The 21105-nt window shown below is 32.6% G+C and overlaps 2 protein-coding genes across 4 annotated transcripts in view; both read left to right on the top strand.

Annotated features, from left to right (window-relative positions):
- The window catches only part of LOC149484540 (protein FAM107B), a 32463-nt gene extending 20031 nt beyond the window's left edge, over positions 1-12432 (top strand). For both annotated transcript variants that reach the window (XM_089700747.1, XM_089700748.1), the window contains exons 3-4: positions 4299-4402; positions 8171-12432. In XM_089700747.1, coding sequence (XP_089556873.1) covers positions 4299-4402; positions 8171-8325 — 259 coding nt within the window. In that variant the 3' untranslated portion in view covers positions 8326-12432. The remainder of the gene's footprint in view (positions 1-4298; positions 4403-8170) is intronic.
- A 327-nt stretch (positions 12433-12759) lies between these two features.
- On the top strand, positions 12760-18233 carry LOC149484539 (uncharacterized). Of its 2 annotated transcripts, XM_089700726.1 has the most exons (4): positions 12760-14827; positions 15710-15901; positions 16954-17123; positions 17511-18233. In XM_089700726.1, the coding sequence occupies exons 1-4, from the start codon at positions 12902-12904 to the stop codon at positions 17719-17721; spliced, it is 2499 nt and encodes an 832-aa protein (XP_089556852.1). In that variant the 5' UTR covers positions 12760-12901; the 3' UTR covers positions 17722-18233. The 2 variants fall into 2 exon arrangements, with proteins under 2 accessions (XP_089556852.1, XP_089556853.1); XM_089700727.1 differs by lacking the exon at positions 15710-15901 and having other exon boundaries at positions 12771-14827.
- Positions 18234-21105: the final 2872 nt, after the last annotated feature.

Raw genomic sequence — 21105 nt, 5'->3', positions numbered from 1 at the left:
TCTTATCTATATATCCATACTTGAATATAATCTCGATGGTATTTACTTTATTATTGTAACACTTTTTGCAATATTTACAGTTTGTTTGTACGCTGAATATCTCAGGAAATGGAGAGGTCTTAAACATTTAATTAAAGTCGTTACGGTACAGTACGTCTTACCAAATATTAATGCTCTATTAATTATAATGTAAATATTAAACAATTACGAGGCCTTTTATAATAAAACAAACTCGTTTCACTATTTTATAGATAGTATGTTAACTCATAGCTCTTCTAAATGGCTACAATCAAATCAATATGCCGTCGGAGGCTACGAATATTTCTGCTGAATTTGTGATCACAAATTTACTTAGGAAGCTTCCGACGGCATGTTACTCGTACAATTCGATTTTACGAATGTTGTGTTATGTAACGTTTTCAATATGCTGGACTGATGCGAGCACAGGATGCGAGCTTTGATAAATGTAGGATGAAAATATTCAAACTGTTGTATTAAATTGTGTAATGATATGGAAATACATAATTAGTTTGTAATCTTCTACAGGCCTATAGAACAGAAATACATAATATTTTTTCCTCTACTGAAATTTTCCTTGTTGTTTCGGCATTAAGTGCTACCTAAAATTAATTACCTACTTTAAATTTGTTACTGAATAATTTGTTTCGGTAGACATCAAAATATGACAAAATACGAAAGGGAATTGTTCATAGAATCTTCTTCTTATATATAAAAATGAATCGCAAAATGTGTTGGTAAGCGCATAACTCGAGAACGGCTAAACCGATTTCGATAATTCGTTTTTTATTATATTCCTTGAAGTACGAGGATGGTTTTTATGTAGAGAAAACGTAAATATGTACCACGGGCGAAGCCGGGGCGGACCGCTAGTATGGAATAAAAATATTTACGGAAACAAACTAATTACCTCATAGTAATTAATCAATTACGCTACATTTTTGTCACGATAATAATTTTATCACTCTTAAATTCTAATATGTATGATTATTCTAATCTTTATAATCTCGCTTATAAATATTTCATTCCTGAAATTCCAGTAAAGATAGCGCCATCTTTCCTGTTGCCACAAATTTAATTAAGGCGTCCTACATCCTGGAAACATCGTATCAAATGGGTGAAACAAGTTATAATTATAATTTATAAGATTACGTCCTAACAATTTGTAATGGGAGTAATATGGTCGTCTTTCTGTGACACCCACTAGCAGATGCTTATTCAGAATCTTCGTCCCTTTTTGAAAATAAGCGAAAGGGACGTTACGACGACGAAGCTACGGAGAATTTGCTTTGACGTCTATCTCTTGTAACATACTGTACTTGTAGAATATATGTTGTGCTCACGAACAAGTACGTGTAGTATATTTATAGCAATAATTAATGAACAGCAATGGATTTTAACACCATCTCTGGCAGATTAAGTTTTAGATAAATCAGCCCATTCACTCAATACAAATATCCTTTCATCGTCATTATATTCCGATCCTGGTCAGAAACTATTGACGTAGAGAGGGTATTGTGAGATGTGCGCAATTCTTGGAACAAGTTGATGTTTTTGTAGCGAGTGCCTTACCCGGATTCCTGGGCACAGGTGCACATCCTGTCGAGTGCTAAACCCGGTGTAATTATTGAACATCTGTTGTTCACAGATGATGTCTATGGACCATTCCGACATACGCTGTATCGAGTTTTGTACGTTTTATTGTTGTAGTATATTTAGTACATCTGTATGTAGTGGATGTTTTAAACAATTATATACAATTCAATTAAATGATGATACAAAAACAACTTATCAAGTCATGATTGCGTATTTAAAGATAATTGTTGTGATTTTTTTTAGTTTTTATAGAGTCGATTAAATCTACAGCATTTTAAATTGTATTTCGTGTTTGTCTATGTCTACTTATCTTAAATATTTGAACACCGTCGCCGTCGCTAACCTGTTGATTTGATTCACTTCCACATCGTTAACGTTTGTCGAGCTGTCGCCTTTCTGATTTCCGTACGCTTGTGCGAGGGAAGGAAATAATTCCAATTTGCTCAACGGGAACACAATTTCTATCTACATTTAGGCCTGGATATGCGACGTTATAATCAGATCATTATATGCCAAGTTCATTCTTCTCATTTGGTTTCATCGCATCTTCATATATTATCAATTGTGTAATGCGACATTCATCAATCGATAAAGTCCGTATTGCGCCATTTTGCAACTAGCATTGCGAAATTCTTCATCTCCTCGATTGCAAATCCATTGGGTCGCAATCTTTGGATATCTGATTGTGTGGTTGTGACATTTTAGGCCGATTGTTATTTTCATTTGTTTCTTGAGGCAGATAAGGCAGGACAAGTTATTTCGGTATTTTAATACAACTTCGTTTTAGATTCTGACGAGGAAGCAACGTCGGTATTGCGCTGTAGCTGGTGTAATTAACCAAGTTTAATTTAGCCTATGAAGTTGGTAATGGCGCGGCGATTTCATTTCAGAACTCATCTGCCTGCGATCTATTTGCAAAGTAAATTAAACTGCATATAGGTATAATAATTTATATTATCTTTTGAATATTACGTTTGCGGTTGAACTGGTTTGGACCTGGTATCATTACTTAAATAGTTTAAGTATCTAAAGTAATTATCGATACCTAATTTGCTTCATCCTAAAAATAGGTACAGACCTTTTTTTAAATTGTGGTTTTGAAGTATTGAAAAATTTATGGCCAGTTTACCTTGAACGATTTAGTGCAATTAAAATAACTACATCACTGGAGAGTAAGGATACATAGATGCGAAAAGTACTTCATGAGCAGATCGGTTATGAAACTAAAATAGCAACGCTAGGACGCTAGTATCCGTCCTTGAAAATATTCGTCGACTCCCAGAATGTATTGATTGGAATGAGAAACAAAAAGTTTTATTGAAATGTATTCGTACAAACATTGTAATGAAACTTACTCTTTCAATGGCAACTGTGTATCGTGAGAACTGCTTTTTTAGGGAACGGGTTAATAACGAATTAAATTTGGTTTAGTTAGTGTATGTGTTATTACTTATTACAATACAATAAGTGATATGACGTCATCGCACCAAAATAGTTCACATGTGCAGGTGCCGACCATGGGAATGCATTTATAGATGTGTGACAGTGTGAGAGAATGTGAAATGTTTATTAAGTTATGACTTATGAGTAGAAATAAATATATAGGAAATATAGATGTTCTGAAATCAGAGTAATAGATAAATAGTGATTTGTTTGAGGACTGGCTGTCAAATGTGAAGTTTCCAAAAAATAAAGGGTCAATTTGTGTTACCTATTGGGTCTGTCAATTTTTTGGGAAGTTATCTAATTTTTTCAAACATTACGTAGGTAAGGTTACGTTTCAATAAGCAACATCATAATACCTACGCTTAGTGTAAAGAACATTTTTCGGATGTAAAAGAAGGTCAAGAGATATCCCTTAATCCGTGGGTCGAAGTAGACACCTGTTTTTATACATTCTTCTTATATTCACAAACTAATTTCATATAATCCATAATTCATTTAAATACAAAATTATTTACAATTTTCGATATGGTAAAAAATATTTCTTATCAATAGATAGATGACAAATTGTAGTCTAAGAATTTCAATTATATTTCGATGTTTTATACCTTATCAGTAGAGTAAACATTACCTTATATGGTAGCGAAAATTTGTATGATAAGATTGTGGTATCGACGTTGATTTTTATCGTCATTACAACATCGCGACATGAGGGTTGCCTAATCATTTTGAATATAATTTTTCGTTGATGATAACTAGTACTTAGTTTATATGTAGTTCTTTTTTTTATTTCTACCAGGGTAGCAGTTTTTTTGCAGGTTGCATTGTGTTGCGATGCCAGATGTACTTTTTGACTTTTGAGTAAAACAGGAGTCCTTATTCCTACATACATTTGAGTAAAATTTGAGACTTTTGAGTAAAACAGGAGTCCTTATACCTACATACATTTCGAATGTACTCTCACGTTGCATAATTTATTTTCTGCAGGAATAGCAAGTTTTTTTATATATTTTTATAGCAACTGTTGTGCAGTTGTAAATTAAAACTCCTTGGTTTACAATACCTATTGTTAACGCATTGAATTGTGCTATACCGCCATCTTAGCTCACAGCAACTAAACGGGGAATATTTTTTTTTATAAAAATACTTCGACCTAGTTACTATGATATCGGTTTATAATCTTTTAGCATAATCATTAAGGTACTTAAAGCTGAAATTAATTAAAACGCTTATCTTTTCAGAGGCAAAAATGTTCTGAATCAGAAGAGCGAACTGGAAAAGGCCCTTTCAAAACACAAAGAGAAGCAACTCATGAACCAAGTAAAGGAGCACAGGGAAACTCCAGGTAACATTTTAAAATCGTCCTTTCATTATACATTTTTAACACATTTTCAAAGCTGTTTTTTTGCCTAGGCGTTACTTTGAAAGGCTTATTGTTGGTAGGTTTTATGCAGCATTACATTTGCCGTTAGTCCGTTATTTAATAAGATAGTAATTAAAATAAATAGTGTTTTTAAATTAAAGACAGCGTTCTTTTCACGTTTATGTGCATATTTTTTAAATACTCTACCTGCTTATTACATTTATAGAATTATGGAATGATAACCTAATTCCATATTACTATTTCGTATTTTATTATAGAGAACCTATTATACATATTATAAAATAAACTGCAAGTCCTAGCATAACCTGGGTCACACACTTGATTGCGAACATTCGGACAAAAAATATTTGCCAATACATATTCGTGGTCATGTGAGTGACCGGCATAATTAGTATAAAATAAAGCGTAACATATACGTGTTAAATTATAAAAAAAATATATAAATAGATAATATAATCCCATATGTAATAATTAGTGACTCTGCTGACGTTTATATCATAATTTTTTCCTCAACAAATAAAATGTAGTAATAGTTGTTATTATGATTAAATAACAAGTGACCAAGCGAAAATGTACTTGAATAACGTATACATAGAAAGTAGGCATGTGGGGCACCAATATTTTACGTATATTTTTAGCATTCAATACGTATTCATGATGGGCGATTGATACTCAGACTATGGGTATTCGCGATGCTTCATGGCTGAAACGCCGCGATTGCTTTAAATAGAGCAGCATACAAATTTTCATAAAAAACTTCCAAAATATGAATGCTTTGATATTAAAAGTGGAACTGATTATTATTAAATGTCTTTCATTAGGTACATTGAATATTTTATATTAGATACCTACTACCTGACCCGGTAAAACTTTGTTTTACTAGTGTAGGTACTCGTACCTACTCAAACAAAAAAATCGGTCAAGCCGTTTCGGAGAGTTTAGTATCAAATAGTGTGACTTGAGAATTTTATTTATAATATATGAATGAATGAATGAAATGAACAAATACATTAAAGTACATAGATTAAAATTTAATTTGTGTAATGATGAATCGTAATGTTTAATAATCATTTTGTTCATTGTCAAGGAAATATTAGTCTATACCTACGCAAATAATAAGGATTTAATAAAATATCCAGTGTTATCATGTTCTTTGAATACTTTAATTCTACTGTTCCTATACTCTACGAATTTAGTAATTTGAGACACGTCTCGTATGAAATATTAGTTTGGGGTATACATTTACGAGCATGCTGTTAGGAGCTGCTTTTACTTTTATTGTTCCAAACCAGTTTCCCAGACAGATTACTCGTGTAGTAAAAGGAAGGTTTCGGTTGTTTTTCCCTGCATTCGGCGAGTTATATTCGTCCTTGATAAGCAGGTGCAACGGTCGTTCACCTGCCACCATCATTCATTATTGGAGTTCGTATAATGCCATCAAATGCGATCGCATTGTAATCTTGTTATCAGATAATGAACGAAGAATGCTCGCTCAATACGAGTTCAATTAGTTCGCTAAGAGTTCCGAGTTATACACTTCTTGTAGCCTGTCTACTTACTTATTCCTTTTTATTTTTATTGTAATTTTTAAAACAATTTAAGTCTAGTTAGAGTAACTAGTTGGTACAAGGTATCATCGTTATATTTCCTGCTGTTATTGTGTCGCAGCAAATTGCATAGAATGCAATAAAATAATGAGAATGCATCGACCGTAAAGCGCTGCTCCATAAAGGAAATCGAAATCCGACATATTTTACAATATGCAATTAAGGTTGAGATAGTTATTATAAGTTTTTAATGAACTGGCGTAATGCGTATTAAATAATAATTGTTAGTTTGTCCTTCTTCCGCAATATTGCTTAACCATTTTGCAAAAAAATATTATTTTTTTTTATTTTAAGAATATAAAACCCATATTATAATCATCCATTTACGTAAGCGTATAAAAATCTCGGAATTTTATAAACATAAATGCATATAAGTATGAGTCATAACACATAAATAAACTGACTTATCAGTTAATGTTGAATATTTTAAGTGGTTAAATTTTATCAGTAAATATACGCACACATTACCAGCCTCCTTAAATTCCTAAGTTTCACAAAGCGTCCTTGTAAAACCTCATTATGCAGTTTCTACCATCCTACGCTCGTATTAGCATGCTCGTTGTTATTTGTTTGTAGGTGTTCAAATATTAGGGAATATTTTATAGTAGGTAGCGTGCATTAGTAATCTAGTAGTATAATTTACAAATGTAAAAAATAAAATAAAATACGAAACGTTAAAAACAAACGCAATCTATTGATGCATAATCATAAATTATGGTTAGGGAGCCAGGTGCAAATTTGGTTAACTATTTCCTCTCAAGAGATAATTCGTCAGTCGCATGAGAGTATAGTATTATAAAGCCTCGTGAACGTCAGCTGGCGCTCGGTTGGGGGGGTGAGCGGTTGTAGCCTCCCACGCACATAGGAAAAAAAATACATTCATTCATTCATTTCCTCTCAGCTAAAAATTTGTCAAATTGTAGCTAACCCAATATCTCAACGAAAAAAAATAGTCAGCTGGTTACAACATGGTGTATTATACGTCAGCTGGTGTCTCGAACATGAAAGTTAAATTTAAAGAAAAATTTATTTTCCGTTTTTTCCTCTCAAACAAAAATTTACCTGATGATAGCTTATATGTAACTGTGGATAAATATATATGTCAGCTGGCTGTATCTTGGTGGAAAAACCGTCAGCTGATACGGGAGGCTACAACCGCTCTTCCCCCCAACCGAGCTCCAGCTGACGTTCACGAGGCTTCATAATACTATACTTTGATGCATTTTACTAATTACCGCTTGAGAGGAACTTGGTCATAAAATCTGCTGCTGGCTCCCGGACCATTATTATAATTGATTAGTAGTACAAATAATCGTTGTTTTCAATAATAATAATTAATATTAGTTAGTTGTACTGCGTGTTGTTGCCTTTTTGCTTCGTTTAAATATTTTTTTGATACTTTAAAGCAAATATTGATATCGCAAGATTTAATATTGTATATTTGTTATTGAAACGAGTATTTCAGGGTGAATAAATAGTAACGTGGCCACGTCCTATGCAGTGACAATAGAATCAGTCACTAGGACAGAAAGCAATCACTCATCTTTGTGCACATGAGTTAGCTCATTAGTGATGCAACCGTAGAAACTGATTGAAAAATAAATACAAATGTTTATCAATAAACATAGAATAATAATTATCGAATAATTAAAAGATATCTTATCACTTCACTTGTTAACAAATTGTGATACCTGTTAATTGCAATCAGTTAATTTAATCAATCACTTGCTTAAAATTACATTAAGTAGGTACATGCAGACCGTACTTATTGCAATGCTCATTTGCATTGATTTAAATTATTTATTTGGGGTAATATATATTTCTTGTAATTTGCGGTTGATTTGTTTATTTATGAGCTGTATATTTAGGGTTAGCACTGGTCAGATGTAATTATATTAATCATATACCATAGCTAAAACCTATGTTAGATAAAATACAAAGCACAAAGAACGGAGAAATTTACAAAAATAAAGTATACCTACCTAAGCATAAAAACTTCTATTATATTTTTATACTTGATTCTTTAATTGCAATGAGTTCTATATTAGACTGCTCTACCCTCCCATATACTCTATAGGTATAACTTTACCTTTACCAATAATAACATTTTATCCAATTTCAGAACTAGAAAGGGCAATAGCAGAACGCGCTCGCCGCTTGGAGCAAGCGGAACAGAGCCACGAGGAAATAGACCCGGCGACGAACCCGACACTGCAAGAAGTGCGCGCGAGGCTGCGGCACGCCGCTCCACCATCCCCAGCCGCGTCTGCGCACTAATTGAGTGAATTTGAATTTGGAATATGGAACGTTTTCGCTGAATAACTGTATTTTGAATTTGGAATTGAGAGGTTTGAATTTGGAATACAGCCTAACATTCATGATATTTAAATGGATAATGAATGAATTTTGAATTTGGAACGTTTACGCTGAATAACTTTATCTTGAATTTGGAATTGAGAGGTTTGAATTTGGAATAAAGCCGGCTATTCATGTTAGGCTCGGCTCGCGGTGCGTGTAGTGTCTGTCGCAGTCTAAAACATTTATTTATTCAATTAGACTTCTAGAAGCACTTTTGAATAGTTGTAACATAATTTTAACATTTACCGGTAGGTTTTAATGGTAGGCGCTAGTCGTCAACCAGGTGACGGCGATAAATCTATCGCGATTCAGAAGTATATTATGTACTGCGAGCCGAGTCGTACTCACCTATGGTCGAATATATTAACGTCTGCTCAGTACATTTTACACAGTGTGAATATTCACACGTAGATTAGTCCAGCGACAAGTCGGGCGTAGGCTGAATGGTAGTCATAAAGTCTATCCATATTCTGAATTTGAATTTCGAGATTTTTATTTGAAAAGTAACTCACGCTTGCAAAACGATTTTTAAATTTAACGACATTACTGAGCGACAATCTTATGTTTTTTTACGTTAATTCGTTATAAGGAATGGTACATTAGATGTGAAGGCAAAAGAAGTAATAGCAAAAAATATTCCAACAAGTTTCATTCGGTTAAAATGTTTGTGAGAATGGTTGCGCGGATAATATCTCAAGGGATACAAGTTTCTCTATCAAACTAAAAGTAAAGGGCTGAAATGGCTAAGTTAAAAGGCATTTACCCTGTTTTGTCCCTAGGGAATGAAGAAAGAATGTTAAATTATAATCACGGAAGCGACATATTGTCCGTAAATGGTGATGAATTTTCACACACTAAACTGGTAATAAAATAAGTTCATAGCTACAATATGGAACCTTCTAGAACATTCTATCTTAGAGTATGTGACTTGTTGTATGAGATATAGTTATTCAGCGAAAACGGTTGTAAGAGCATTGATATTATCCTGAGAAAAGATATTTCAAAGAATTCTGCTAAGCGTAGAGTCTTTTAAATCTCCTCAAATTCCTTGATACTGGTAATAACCAGTCCCTAATGAATTGTATTACCAAAGTTAGGAAGATATTGATTGTACTTAGTTTGTCAAAATAATTGTTGTATGAAAATTAAAGAACAATAGTTGTATAAAAATAATAATAATTATTCAAATTTTTTGCATTCAAGACATTATCTTTACTTTCATAGATTTGTTAAACATTAAATTGTAATATTAAACAGTTATTTTGACAAAATGGTCACAAAGAATCCAGAGTTAGGGACTTATAGAACGCTCTGTCCTGAAATAATGGAAGTTGATACATTTTGAATTTTAAACGTTTTCGATAACATTCTTATAAAAACCAAAGAAAATTATGAATGCCTAAAAACAACGGATTTTCAGGCCGAATATGAATACATAATATTATGTATAGTATTTCATAGAGAAATGACTATGATAATCCTATATATAAAACATGTTTGGTAGGATGTAATCAAAAACGTTTGTAAATTCGCAGTTACATGGTCTGCGGGACAGACTTGACATTGACGTACCTTAGTGGCAAAAATTGTGGTATATTTGTACGAAAGAATAGGATTTTGCGTTTCATTCTTATAATAAATATTATTTCCATAACCCCGTTTATCAAATCAATCGTAGAAATTATAGAGTATAACTCGTTTGTCTTCAAGAATTAATAATTATAAAATAAATATTTCTCCGTTTTTGTCAAAGTAAAATTAATATTTCTTATTATATTGTATACAGCGCCATCTATTACATACTTAATACTTTATAATGGCCTCGAGTTTTGAAAGTAAGTATAGTCCGAACGACTGGTCTTGGAACTAAGCGCGCTGTAGTATTGCCAATTATTGAATAAAATAAAATCATTTTTTGATTATGAAGGTTACAATAGATCCTTTTAGATAAGTGTATTTTTCTATTTTGTGTATTTTTTATAACTTAATATAATTCTCAAATAGTTTTTTAAAGCTTAGTATAATTGTTATTATACGATGGCAAATCGTACATAGTTTTTTTTAGCATTTCAAAGATTAGTTGGTCGGATTATAACTATATGGATATTTAATTCAAATATGTATAGAATTGTATAGTTCTAAAAAAAGAAATATGGCCTCAAAAATAAAAAAAGAACACTTCATTAAACTAAACGACGTGTTTGATTTCGTGAATGACATACAAATAATGTATTCTATTGGAAAAAATGTAATTAATTCGTTTATTTAGAGTGAGTATGCGATGCAAGAAAGGCTTTGAATGCGAGGCTTATTTGTTTATTTTTATTGTATTTTGTAGATAGTTAAAGGAGTCCGGGGTTTATTGTTTGTCAACGAACTAAGTCACTAAAAGTGTCACAAATGTATCATTTTTGTATTATGTATAAGTACTCGTTTAACCGCGTCTTATGACTTCCTTATTTTATCGTTTAGTAAGTTAAATGTATGTTTAATTAAGAATAATTTAATGTGAAATTTACTTATGTTGTTACCAAATAATATATCCTCTATGCGGATGTAATTGTAACGTTATTATTATTGACTGAGGAATCGACTGCTTGAGCTGTAACAATAAGGGTAAACGTCGACTTCTAGAGAAACAAATATTTTTCTAAACCTTTATAATCACATACCATTTCTTAGAATTTTTTTTCATGTGCATGTTCGTACTTGTTGAGCACTTGGTAATCGTAAGGACTTTGCATTTATTACGTGGAAATAAATTGATTAATTTACCTATCTATAATACCTTATTTGTAATTATTAGAGAACATAATAGTATAAGGTTGTTTTGGATTGTTGGTTTATCTCAAGGCGCCATCTATTGATTTTACCTACATTTTAATATTTCTGCGTAATAAATGCGAAGTGCGTACATTTAGGGTCTATCACTATGAATAGGTATCTATCTATTGAAGTATTTTACGTAGAACATTTGATAAAATAATTATAGAAAGTAGAATTGTTGAACTGCGGACGTACGGTTAGAGTTTTATTTACATAACGGTATAACGTATTTTGAAATAATGTAGAAGTCTTATGATAAAATACTTTTTAATCTTTAAAACATAACATATATTTTCCCATACCATATAAAATATTTTATATAACATTCATATTCAAATGTTATTCCGAGTAAGTACCCCAAATGTAGTGTGACCAATATGTTTGATATCGAAGTGTTCATGAAAGTGATAGAATGAAAAGATATTTTTGTATTTTTATGTAAAACCTAGAAATCCTATATTTCCTTAAATTCCTATTAATGGTAGCGATTTCGAGTAATAAAATTCATAGGTTTTAGATGTTCATTTTTAATTAAAATAATCATGTAATTCGGGTAGTGATTTTGTCTCCACATTCAAACTACGTTCTTAAATAATAGTTCAATATTTCTAAGAATAATAAACCGTATGCCTAAATGTAAGAGAATTATTTCAAAAGTAAATTATTATTTAGAGAATCTCCGAATGTATATTTAATATGGATTTGAGTTATAATACTGTTAACTTTAATTTAGATGTCTAGTCTCACTAGAAAGAGTTCATATTTAAATAACCAGGCTATTCTGAATAATTAAACAAAAACGTTTCTTTCTCCATTGTGCCTATTAGTGATTATTGTTAATTATTTTCAGAGTATGAATTTTATTGATGGTTGTAAATTAGTATATTATAATGAAAAGGACGACGATTCTCACGATTACTGAATTGATCATCATTCCACTCGTTAATCCTTCCACTTCTGTTTCCTTCCAACTGCTTTCAATTTGTATTTTATTGTGTTTTATTGTGTTATGAACAAAAAATGATAATTTAGTACAAAGTGGCATCTTCATGTGAGGTTTGAGTTAGCTTCAGCTTGCGGAGCTGTTTGTATCGTGGCCATTTTTATTTGTTATTACGTGACTAATGTAGACTATAAGACCTTTTTGTAATAAAGTTAAATCGGTGGTAATTGATAAATACCAATAAAAGTGTTTTAGCATTCATTCGTTTCATTTACATGCCCGACTATTTACCTTTACGATTATGTTCATACTAATAATTATTATAATTGCCTGAAATGAGGCGGTAAAAAGTTAATTGCGCCTCCGCATACGATATTCAGCCGGAAAATGCGATTATGTCACCGAGCGAACAAATTTAAACACTGAAGGGTACACGAGGAAGTCACGAATGCACGAAGATATTAAACGGTATGCATTGACATGAGTAATGACATAAGAGGCGTCGGGTAAACTATTATCGAATGATGATAATGATCCAAGAAAATTTAACGGTTTTGCGAAGCGTGAACGCTTTCGTTTTCGTAGGACAATCGGCGAGTCACGTTACCGATAGTCACGGGCGCTACCCGCTACCGCCAGCTCTCCCGGCATCAGTCGCTGCTCGGACATTAACCACTGTATACGCTCTCGAACATGTGGATTGCGCGTCTACCGTAAATTATCAATATGTACATCAAACTCATTCTCGTATCTATAGCGATTGCCATCCTAAACGATGTCGATTGTAAGAGAACTAAAAGTAAAAAGTTAAGTGAAACAGAGGAATCCACCCCGCAACCCAGTGTGCTTACATACTCCAATTTCGGTTTCAACGACGTAGGATCGTACGATGGTTTCGTCCCGAGTTCCCCAGATTATACGAGCTTCGTCCATGGCAGTAAACAAGAATCTTCGACGAGGCTGTACGCTCCGGCGTTCCCATCAACCCTCGATTCTACCGGCTTCGATGCTAATTATGGTTCTGCAGCAGACGGACAGTCTCCACAAAACCCTGGAGAGGAGTTACAAGCAAGTATGTCTAAATATGAACCGGTCTCTTTAAATTTCTTCACGTCTCCAAGTTTTGATGGCAATAATCCATACAATTACAAAGCAAACCCAGAGACAACATATGACCAGAATGAAGGTGAGAAAAATTCACCAATTTATGGAGCAAAACTGAGCACAAAATTTAGAAGTAAACCTTTCAGTGAATTTAAATCTTCTGAAAATAATAAATCTACAGATGGGAATCCTCTTAATATTAATACAGATGCATATAGAATGCAAGATTCGTATATTTCACCAGATAATAAACAATTTTATGGTGATCTAAATAACAATAACTATCCATCTTTTTATAAATTCACGACGACCACCATATTACCTCCTGAGTATGATCATATGTTACAGTCGCCAGTGACTGCTAGTGGAATTAAGTTTCCAAAAGTCATTGACTTTACGAACTTAAATCCTTACAACCAAAATGGTTTTAATGCCAATGGATATCCAGGTACAGATTTTTATTCTGGTTTAAGCAATACTTATGAAAATATAAATAATAACGGAAATATGAATCAAATTCCAAATGATGTAAACAAAAATACCAAAACAGCACCTGCATCTTCGAAATACAAAACGTATTTTAAAGATGATCAAATGCAGTCTGAAAAAGAAGTAATGAAGTTTAACTATGCTGCGAATCAAGAATTTTCCCAAAATTATTTTAACAATAAAAATAAACTCAAAGGAAAGTTTACCTTAAATAATAATAAAATAAATAAAAAGCCTTGGGATTATAATAGCAAAGCTGAGGAAGTAAAGAAATCTAAAAGCCCTCTGCGCTACGAATATTCAACGAATCATAGCCACACTAATTTTCAATATGATTATCCATCCAAACGGCCTTTCAACAGCAGTATTGACGAACTTGCACCCGCTAGTAGCAATTTAGATTTCTACAATTACCAACATCCTGACATTGATTTTGGAAACTCACCACTTTTTCCAACCTTTAAAAATCCTCTCGGTGACTTTGATACAAACGATTTTTCCACGAACTACGTCGAAAAGGTTAAATCGTTCGATGACTATCAAAACAGTTTTAAAAATGTTTATACAACCGTTCCAACAGTTTCGTCACATTGGGGTAATTTCTTAAAACCGACAGAATTTAGTACATACAAGGATCACATACGTAAACCCCAGCATCATGAGGAGAATGATGAAGTCGTACATATACCAAAGAAGCCGCCGACTGATAATATATATGGGACACAGTATGAAAGTAATTCATTTAATTCTGATTGGGCGCAAAATTATAAACCGCAACCGAATAATTACAAACTACAGTTCGATTGGCATAAGGATAACAACAGGTATAAGTCGGAAGAAGATTTATTAGGCTTACGAAATCATGATCTGCGACATTCCTCACACCCACCTCTTAGACCTAGCTACGACGAATCAGCTGAAGTCGGTCAATACAAAAAGCTTGTTGATAAGTGGAGACAAAGTTATTTGAAATCGAAACAGAAAGATACTTTCCGAGAACATGAAACATATGCATCAGAGACGAAACCGATTCACGTGCCAGTTCCGAAGCCGTATCCCGTGAGTATTAATTATTATTTTAGTCACACAATTAAAACTTCATTCATGTAATTACTGAAGAAAACACTGCGTATGGAATGCGGATAAGTGCAAACGCGTCTCGCACTATTTTCTTCGCACTCTGGTCTTATAAATGAGCACGCATGCAGCATGTCTCTAGGAGAAAATATATATACAATAGTATTCATTTCTTAATTTTCATTCATAGATGTAAAAAATAAATTTCGTTGTTTACGTAAAGTAAATAAATGGCAATATTTATAAAAGTTAGCATTCGTAAATAACTGGCTCACCAGATTATGGTTACGGTACATTAGTTTCTTGGAGTTCAATGTCTGGAGAAAGCGATATCTAGGACTTGACCACAACAGAAATTAATATCAAAAGTAAAATTTCAAATGCTAATATAATTTCTTCTGTATGTTGATACTTTTTGCCGATGTAGGGCATTATTTGATAAGACTTATTTTTCAGTAAATATAATTCATGAAGTGGTGGATTCTTCGTCCAAAATTGGTTAAAATTTTTTAATATCAGCAAATTTAAGCCTTTATTAATAAAATAACAAGAACTAGCTAACTACTCCACTTATTTATAAAACTATGTTATACCATGGGTTATACTTACAATATAAAATGCTGAATGTACATATAATAAAAGAAAAATGTGTTAAATTATTTTCTTCAAATACACATACTCGCATGTGCAATTAATCTTTTAATTCCTCATAGAATCACATAAAGTACACTGTTACGTATGTGCATAATAAGTTCGCATGTTGTGCACTCATTATTTTAATTTCCTTCATTACTTTCTTTCCTACTCATGTATCATCGGGATCGGTTCTTCCTTCGCACATTTAGAACAATGACTGGTTTGCAGATAGAGATTCCTCATCCAGTGATAGTGCCGGTCCCACAGCCTTATCCGATACACGTGCCGGTCCCGAAACCGGTCGCAGTGCCAGTTATCCGGGAATTAACCGTGCCGATTGAGAAACCAGTGCCTTATCCGGTCTACAAAAAGGTTCCATATCCAATAGAGAAGCCCGTGCCGGTACCTGTTGAAAAACAGGTAGGGTAGTGTTATGTCACGTTCATTCATTATTTACATTTTAATAATTATTAAAATAATTAGGTTGAATTGAATGTACATTGTTTATAAAGTGGGTAATTTGTACATAGATAATATGTCTGTGCATGTCAATTGTTGTATATATGTTTTATATGTGTAAATGAATTCCAATTTCCAATAATTGGAGCAACGGCAATGAACTGGTGGACGGTCATACTACATAGCATTTGTATTCTAAACGCTTATGTTATGCTATGGTCTGGTCAAGTAAATATACTACTAGCACAGACTAATAATAATATACTACGTATACAACTACTAGGGTAGGTCGTATGTTATCTTGTTATCTTTTCTTTTTATACTGATCTCTTCCATTCTTTAAAATATATTCAATCAGAAACTTTTCTAGTCATATCCATTCAAAATCCAAAATTTTTAATTGATACGCTCTTACCGCTTCAAAAAATTAGAGATGTGATTTAATTGGACAGAAGATTGAATAAAAATAAAACATTTAGAAACATTGTTTGATATAAAATATGTTGGGGATGAAGCTTTTCAGCTTTTACCGAAACTTTAATAATGCACATAAATATTATTATGATTTCGACCTCACATTGTTACGATTTGAAAATTGGGGAGGTTCGTCTAATATGATGTCTACTTTTAGTCTTTGTTCAAGACCACTTTAGTCAATTGTTAACATTATTTAAACTTTGATAACAAGTACCTAGTGCAATACGCGTTGCTATGTATCTAATACCTATCAGACGTAGTAAAAATAGGATATGCAGATGAATTAAAGGTAGCTTATCCAAACCATACATCTCTGGGTCAATTTCAAGCAGAACCGCTTCGCTTTCGGCTTATCAACGAATATTCCACTCATCCATCGACATCGATTCTTAGAAACTTTAATTATTCTGCGGTTAAGGTAACAAATATAAGTCTGCTTTTACTACCTTTAGTTTTTTTATCTTAATCGATAAGTTCTATGAAAACACCTATAGGTATGTTTTTAAATATAACTACAACAACATTTCGTGTTCTAGGTTCATGTACCCATTATGAAACCTTACCCAGTCACAGTGCCACAAGTTAGGCCTCTATTTCATCACAGCCGACCCCACGATGAACGAGAATCTGACTTTGATGACGAAGACGAATACCAACCAAGACCGGAGAGTAGTAAAAGAGTTCCCAACGTTAAAAGGCCTAAAAAGTAAGTGAAAATAACGGTATACACTAACAGTAACATACACTTAATAGTAATCGTGGTTCTAATTACAGTATTAAATCATATTGTATTTTACAGTCGAAGATAAACTGTGATAACATGACGATCATTTTGCGTGCAGGCATTGTAAATTATTGTATAATTGATATAATATGTAATATGAAATCATTGATTGCATTTTCTTCTCTGAATAGCTCTTGTTGAGACTTAGAGTAATGTTCTTTAGGTAAAATAAGGTGCATATACATAGGAATTTCTAGGTACCTACTAATACCGGCTACTGTGTGAGGAAACAATTTGATGGCTCACCTTGGCCAAAATTGAACCTAAAAACAATGTCACATTCACAAGATATTTATTTTAATTACACAGCACAAGGCATCAACCCAGAAGACCAAATCGTATGACACATCAAGAGCGCGAGAAAAAACGCAGCCCCGCAAGACGACCACCTCCGAGAGAACAGAAACGCAACCGACATCCATACCCTGAGCATCGACGACCACCTTACAGACACCACGAGGATTACGATGAATACGAACCGAGCGAATACGTACATTGTAAACGTACAGGCAGATGTTAAAAATGTATTGTGAATGGTGCTTTAGGTTCGCACTGGCGTAACATTAGTTTAAAACGTGTATAAGTACTCTCGTTGTTGATGATGAGGATCATTTGAAAGATGTATGAGAAACAGGCTAGCAAAGCAAATTTCGGGGGGTTAAAGAAACATTTATGATCAGAAAATTGATATTTTGAAATTTATTTTAGAAATTTAATGTTTTCAGTGCGAATCTAAAGTATGCTGAAACAATTGCATTTCTTTAGGCTTATAAATCTTAGTATGTAGCTCGAATTGCAGGTACACTTCGTAGACTCTTTTTAAGCTGTTTGTAAAGAACTAAAGACTGTTGTAATTTTATGCTTCAACTTGTTCATAATGGGTAGGTATGTGCCAAAGGTTAAATATGTCATTTAAAAGTTTGAGACTTTTTATGTTTTCAGACATTTACGCATAAGTCGTACCTATTTATAATTTGAATTAATCTAGATTAGATTGTTGTTGTTGTAAGTTAAATATAAATTTAAAATTCATACGTCTTTTATTTCCGATAACTAAAATATAGTAATTTTGACACCATCACATTAAAAGTAGATCTTAACCGCCCCTGAACTAAATAATCCAATAAATTTTGTTCATTACTTGCAACTTAAATCTATACAATTTTGCTAGCAACATGCATTGTTTTTCTTGAAGAATATTATTATGAGAGAACATTGACTTCAGTGCATGTTATTCACACGTGTGATTAAATACGCCAGATGAAGTCCCGTCTCGCTTCGATGCCTGCTTTTACCAACGCTCTGCTAAACATCATGCATGTCTTTCATTCCGTACTAATTCACGCGAAATTGAAGTTCCTACAATTAACAGGTATTATATATGTACTTTTTATCTTAGATATATTTTAAATGTAATTTAGAGTAATAAATCTCATATATTCATAAGGAAAACCAAAACAATAAAGATATAACATTAGGAAAACCCGCTTTCGAGCATCTTCCATCTGCAGATTCGGTTATTATACCTAATTGTTAATCTAAATTGATTTTATATGTAAGGTAACTTTGTTTTATATTTTCAAGCAAAAAGTCATGCTTTAAAATATAGTAATTTTGACACCAAGTATCTAACCGAGATCTAACCGCACCTGAACTAAATAATACAATAAATTTTGTTCATTACTTGCAACATAAATCTATACAATTTTGCTGGCAACATGCATTGTTTTTCTTGAATATTATTATTAAATGTTTAGGTTTAGAATAAAAATATTATATTTCATAAAATTTATTAATTTAATGGATAAAAGTAGGAGCTCAACTAGATAACAATTAATAATATATACCTACTTAGGTTCATATCTACCGAGAATTCCCCAAGATTAATGATTTGTTTCTGTATTCTACACAATCCACCTACATTTATCTTTTTTAACAAAATAAATTTTCGATACTCTTTTGGAATGCAGTGGTTTTAGTGTAGGTATATCTGGTTACTTGAGGGTAGAATTTCACAAAAAATATATTAATAAAGATAAATAATATCGCAATCTTCTTTGCCTACATTGTTTTTCTTTTCGTATGTACCTAAGTAATATTTAAAAAATAATAAGGTTTACTTTTGTGTTGGTACTTTCTTTTTAACGGTCGTGTCACGTGTGCTGTGGCTTGGACTATTTATTTTGATGTTCACAATAAGTGAACAGTAAAAGATAATTCGAATTATACCTACTTCTTTAAAGTTTAATCGATGCTGAAGAGATAAAAGACTATACATAAATGCTAAATTAGCTCAGTGTCTATCTTACCTATTTACGACTTTGTACCTATACGTTATGACGGCCGAAGTCCGGACTAAATGGTTGTGAAGGAATAGATAGGTGTAATCTTAGGAAAGAACATGCTATTAGTATTAGGTACATCTATTCGCTAATAGGAGTGGAAGGTATCTTGTATCCTGATTCCTGTTTCACGTGAGGTGATGCGAAGCCGCAGGCACAGAGTAGCTAACGCTACCGCAGGTGAAAACCTAGAATAAAACTGACTTACCTAAGTACCTACTTTACTTAACTGTGTTAAAATAAATTTTGTATTATTAAGATTTGATTAGTCGAATCCAGAAAATAAGAGATTCTGAGACATAAAGATTTATAGAAGCAGGTTTTCCTTTCTTAAAAATATAGCTCTTCATCCTTCAGTTTTGCTTGCTCGTTGATTTCAACAGGCGTCGTAAATAATAAATATATACGTTACAAACGCATGCTTAAAATATTTCGAAAGTGATAATACATACTAAAATAAGTGAACAGTATGTTATCGGTGATTATTTTGTTCACAGTCTTTATTCTTATAAAAATATACGGTTAATACTGCTTTTCCAAAATACTTTTCTTATTCAATTGTCCCAGATGTTTGTTTCCCTAGTTTTATTAAATAAAAATTCCACCAAAAGCAGCACAAGCAAATATTTACTAAGTGTTAATTAAGTATAAATCAAAGTCGTAACTTACCTCATTGCTTCATAAGTTTTTCTCCATTGTCTAAGTATGTACAATGGAGTGATTATACTATCTGTATTAATTTTAATTAATGGAAACTTGTTTATGGATGCAATGGGCAGTTGTTTAGAGGCATCGAGTAGGTGAGTACTGTGTATTTTATATTTATCTTTCATTTATGTTTTATATAAATATACTTAACTAATCAGAATGTTTCATATTAAGCATACCCAATAACCCATGTCAGTAGCTTGAATAGAATATTTTCCCATTAATATGAGATTTAGATATGTTATCTTGTTTAATTTTAATTGTCTCTAGGTATATTTAAATAAATTAATAAAAAAAAATCTGTCAAGTCCTAGCCGAACTCGAGACACCAAGATTTCCGCATCAATAATATAAAAAACAGCAAAAACATTGCTAATCTATCCAATTTATGACTGCGTTATCCGTTGCTTAGCCTCGATTTTTTATTATTTGTTAATTGTTATTATAGCGGCTACAGTAATACATCATCTCGGATAATTTCAACGACAAATGGGTAGACAGCAAGACAGACAGACCTTATACCTTAACCTTTTAGGTAAGGTCTAAGGAACCCCTAACACCCATTAATTTTGAATAGCTATACAGGTCTCTTTCCCCGAGCGCTCTGGGTATGTCCACTATAAAAAAAGGTCTAATCGGTAAGATATGTGAACCTAATATCTATAATATTATCTTTATACAGCATTTTCATTGCGCGTGTTTGTTACTGAACTCCTTCTAAGCGGCTGGACCGATTTTAATAAAATTTGTTGTTTATCTTAAAATGGATTAGAGATAATGGTTTGTAAATTGTAATACAATTCAAACGCAATTGCGCCTTACGAGAATAGTATTGTGGAAATGTCCATCGCTTC

This window comes from Colias philodice, chromosome 11 (genome assembly GCF_061535455.1).
Source record: "Colias philodice isolate Cphi_HAF_F1 chromosome 11, ilColPhil1 Martin Lab GWU primary, whole genome shotgun sequence".
In the NCBI taxonomy this organism is placed as follows: Eukaryota; Metazoa; Arthropoda; class Insecta; order Lepidoptera; family Pieridae; genus Colias; species Colias philodice.
The sequence above is the reverse complement of the archived record's forward strand: the minus strand, read 5'-3'. Positions and strand labels throughout refer to the sequence as shown.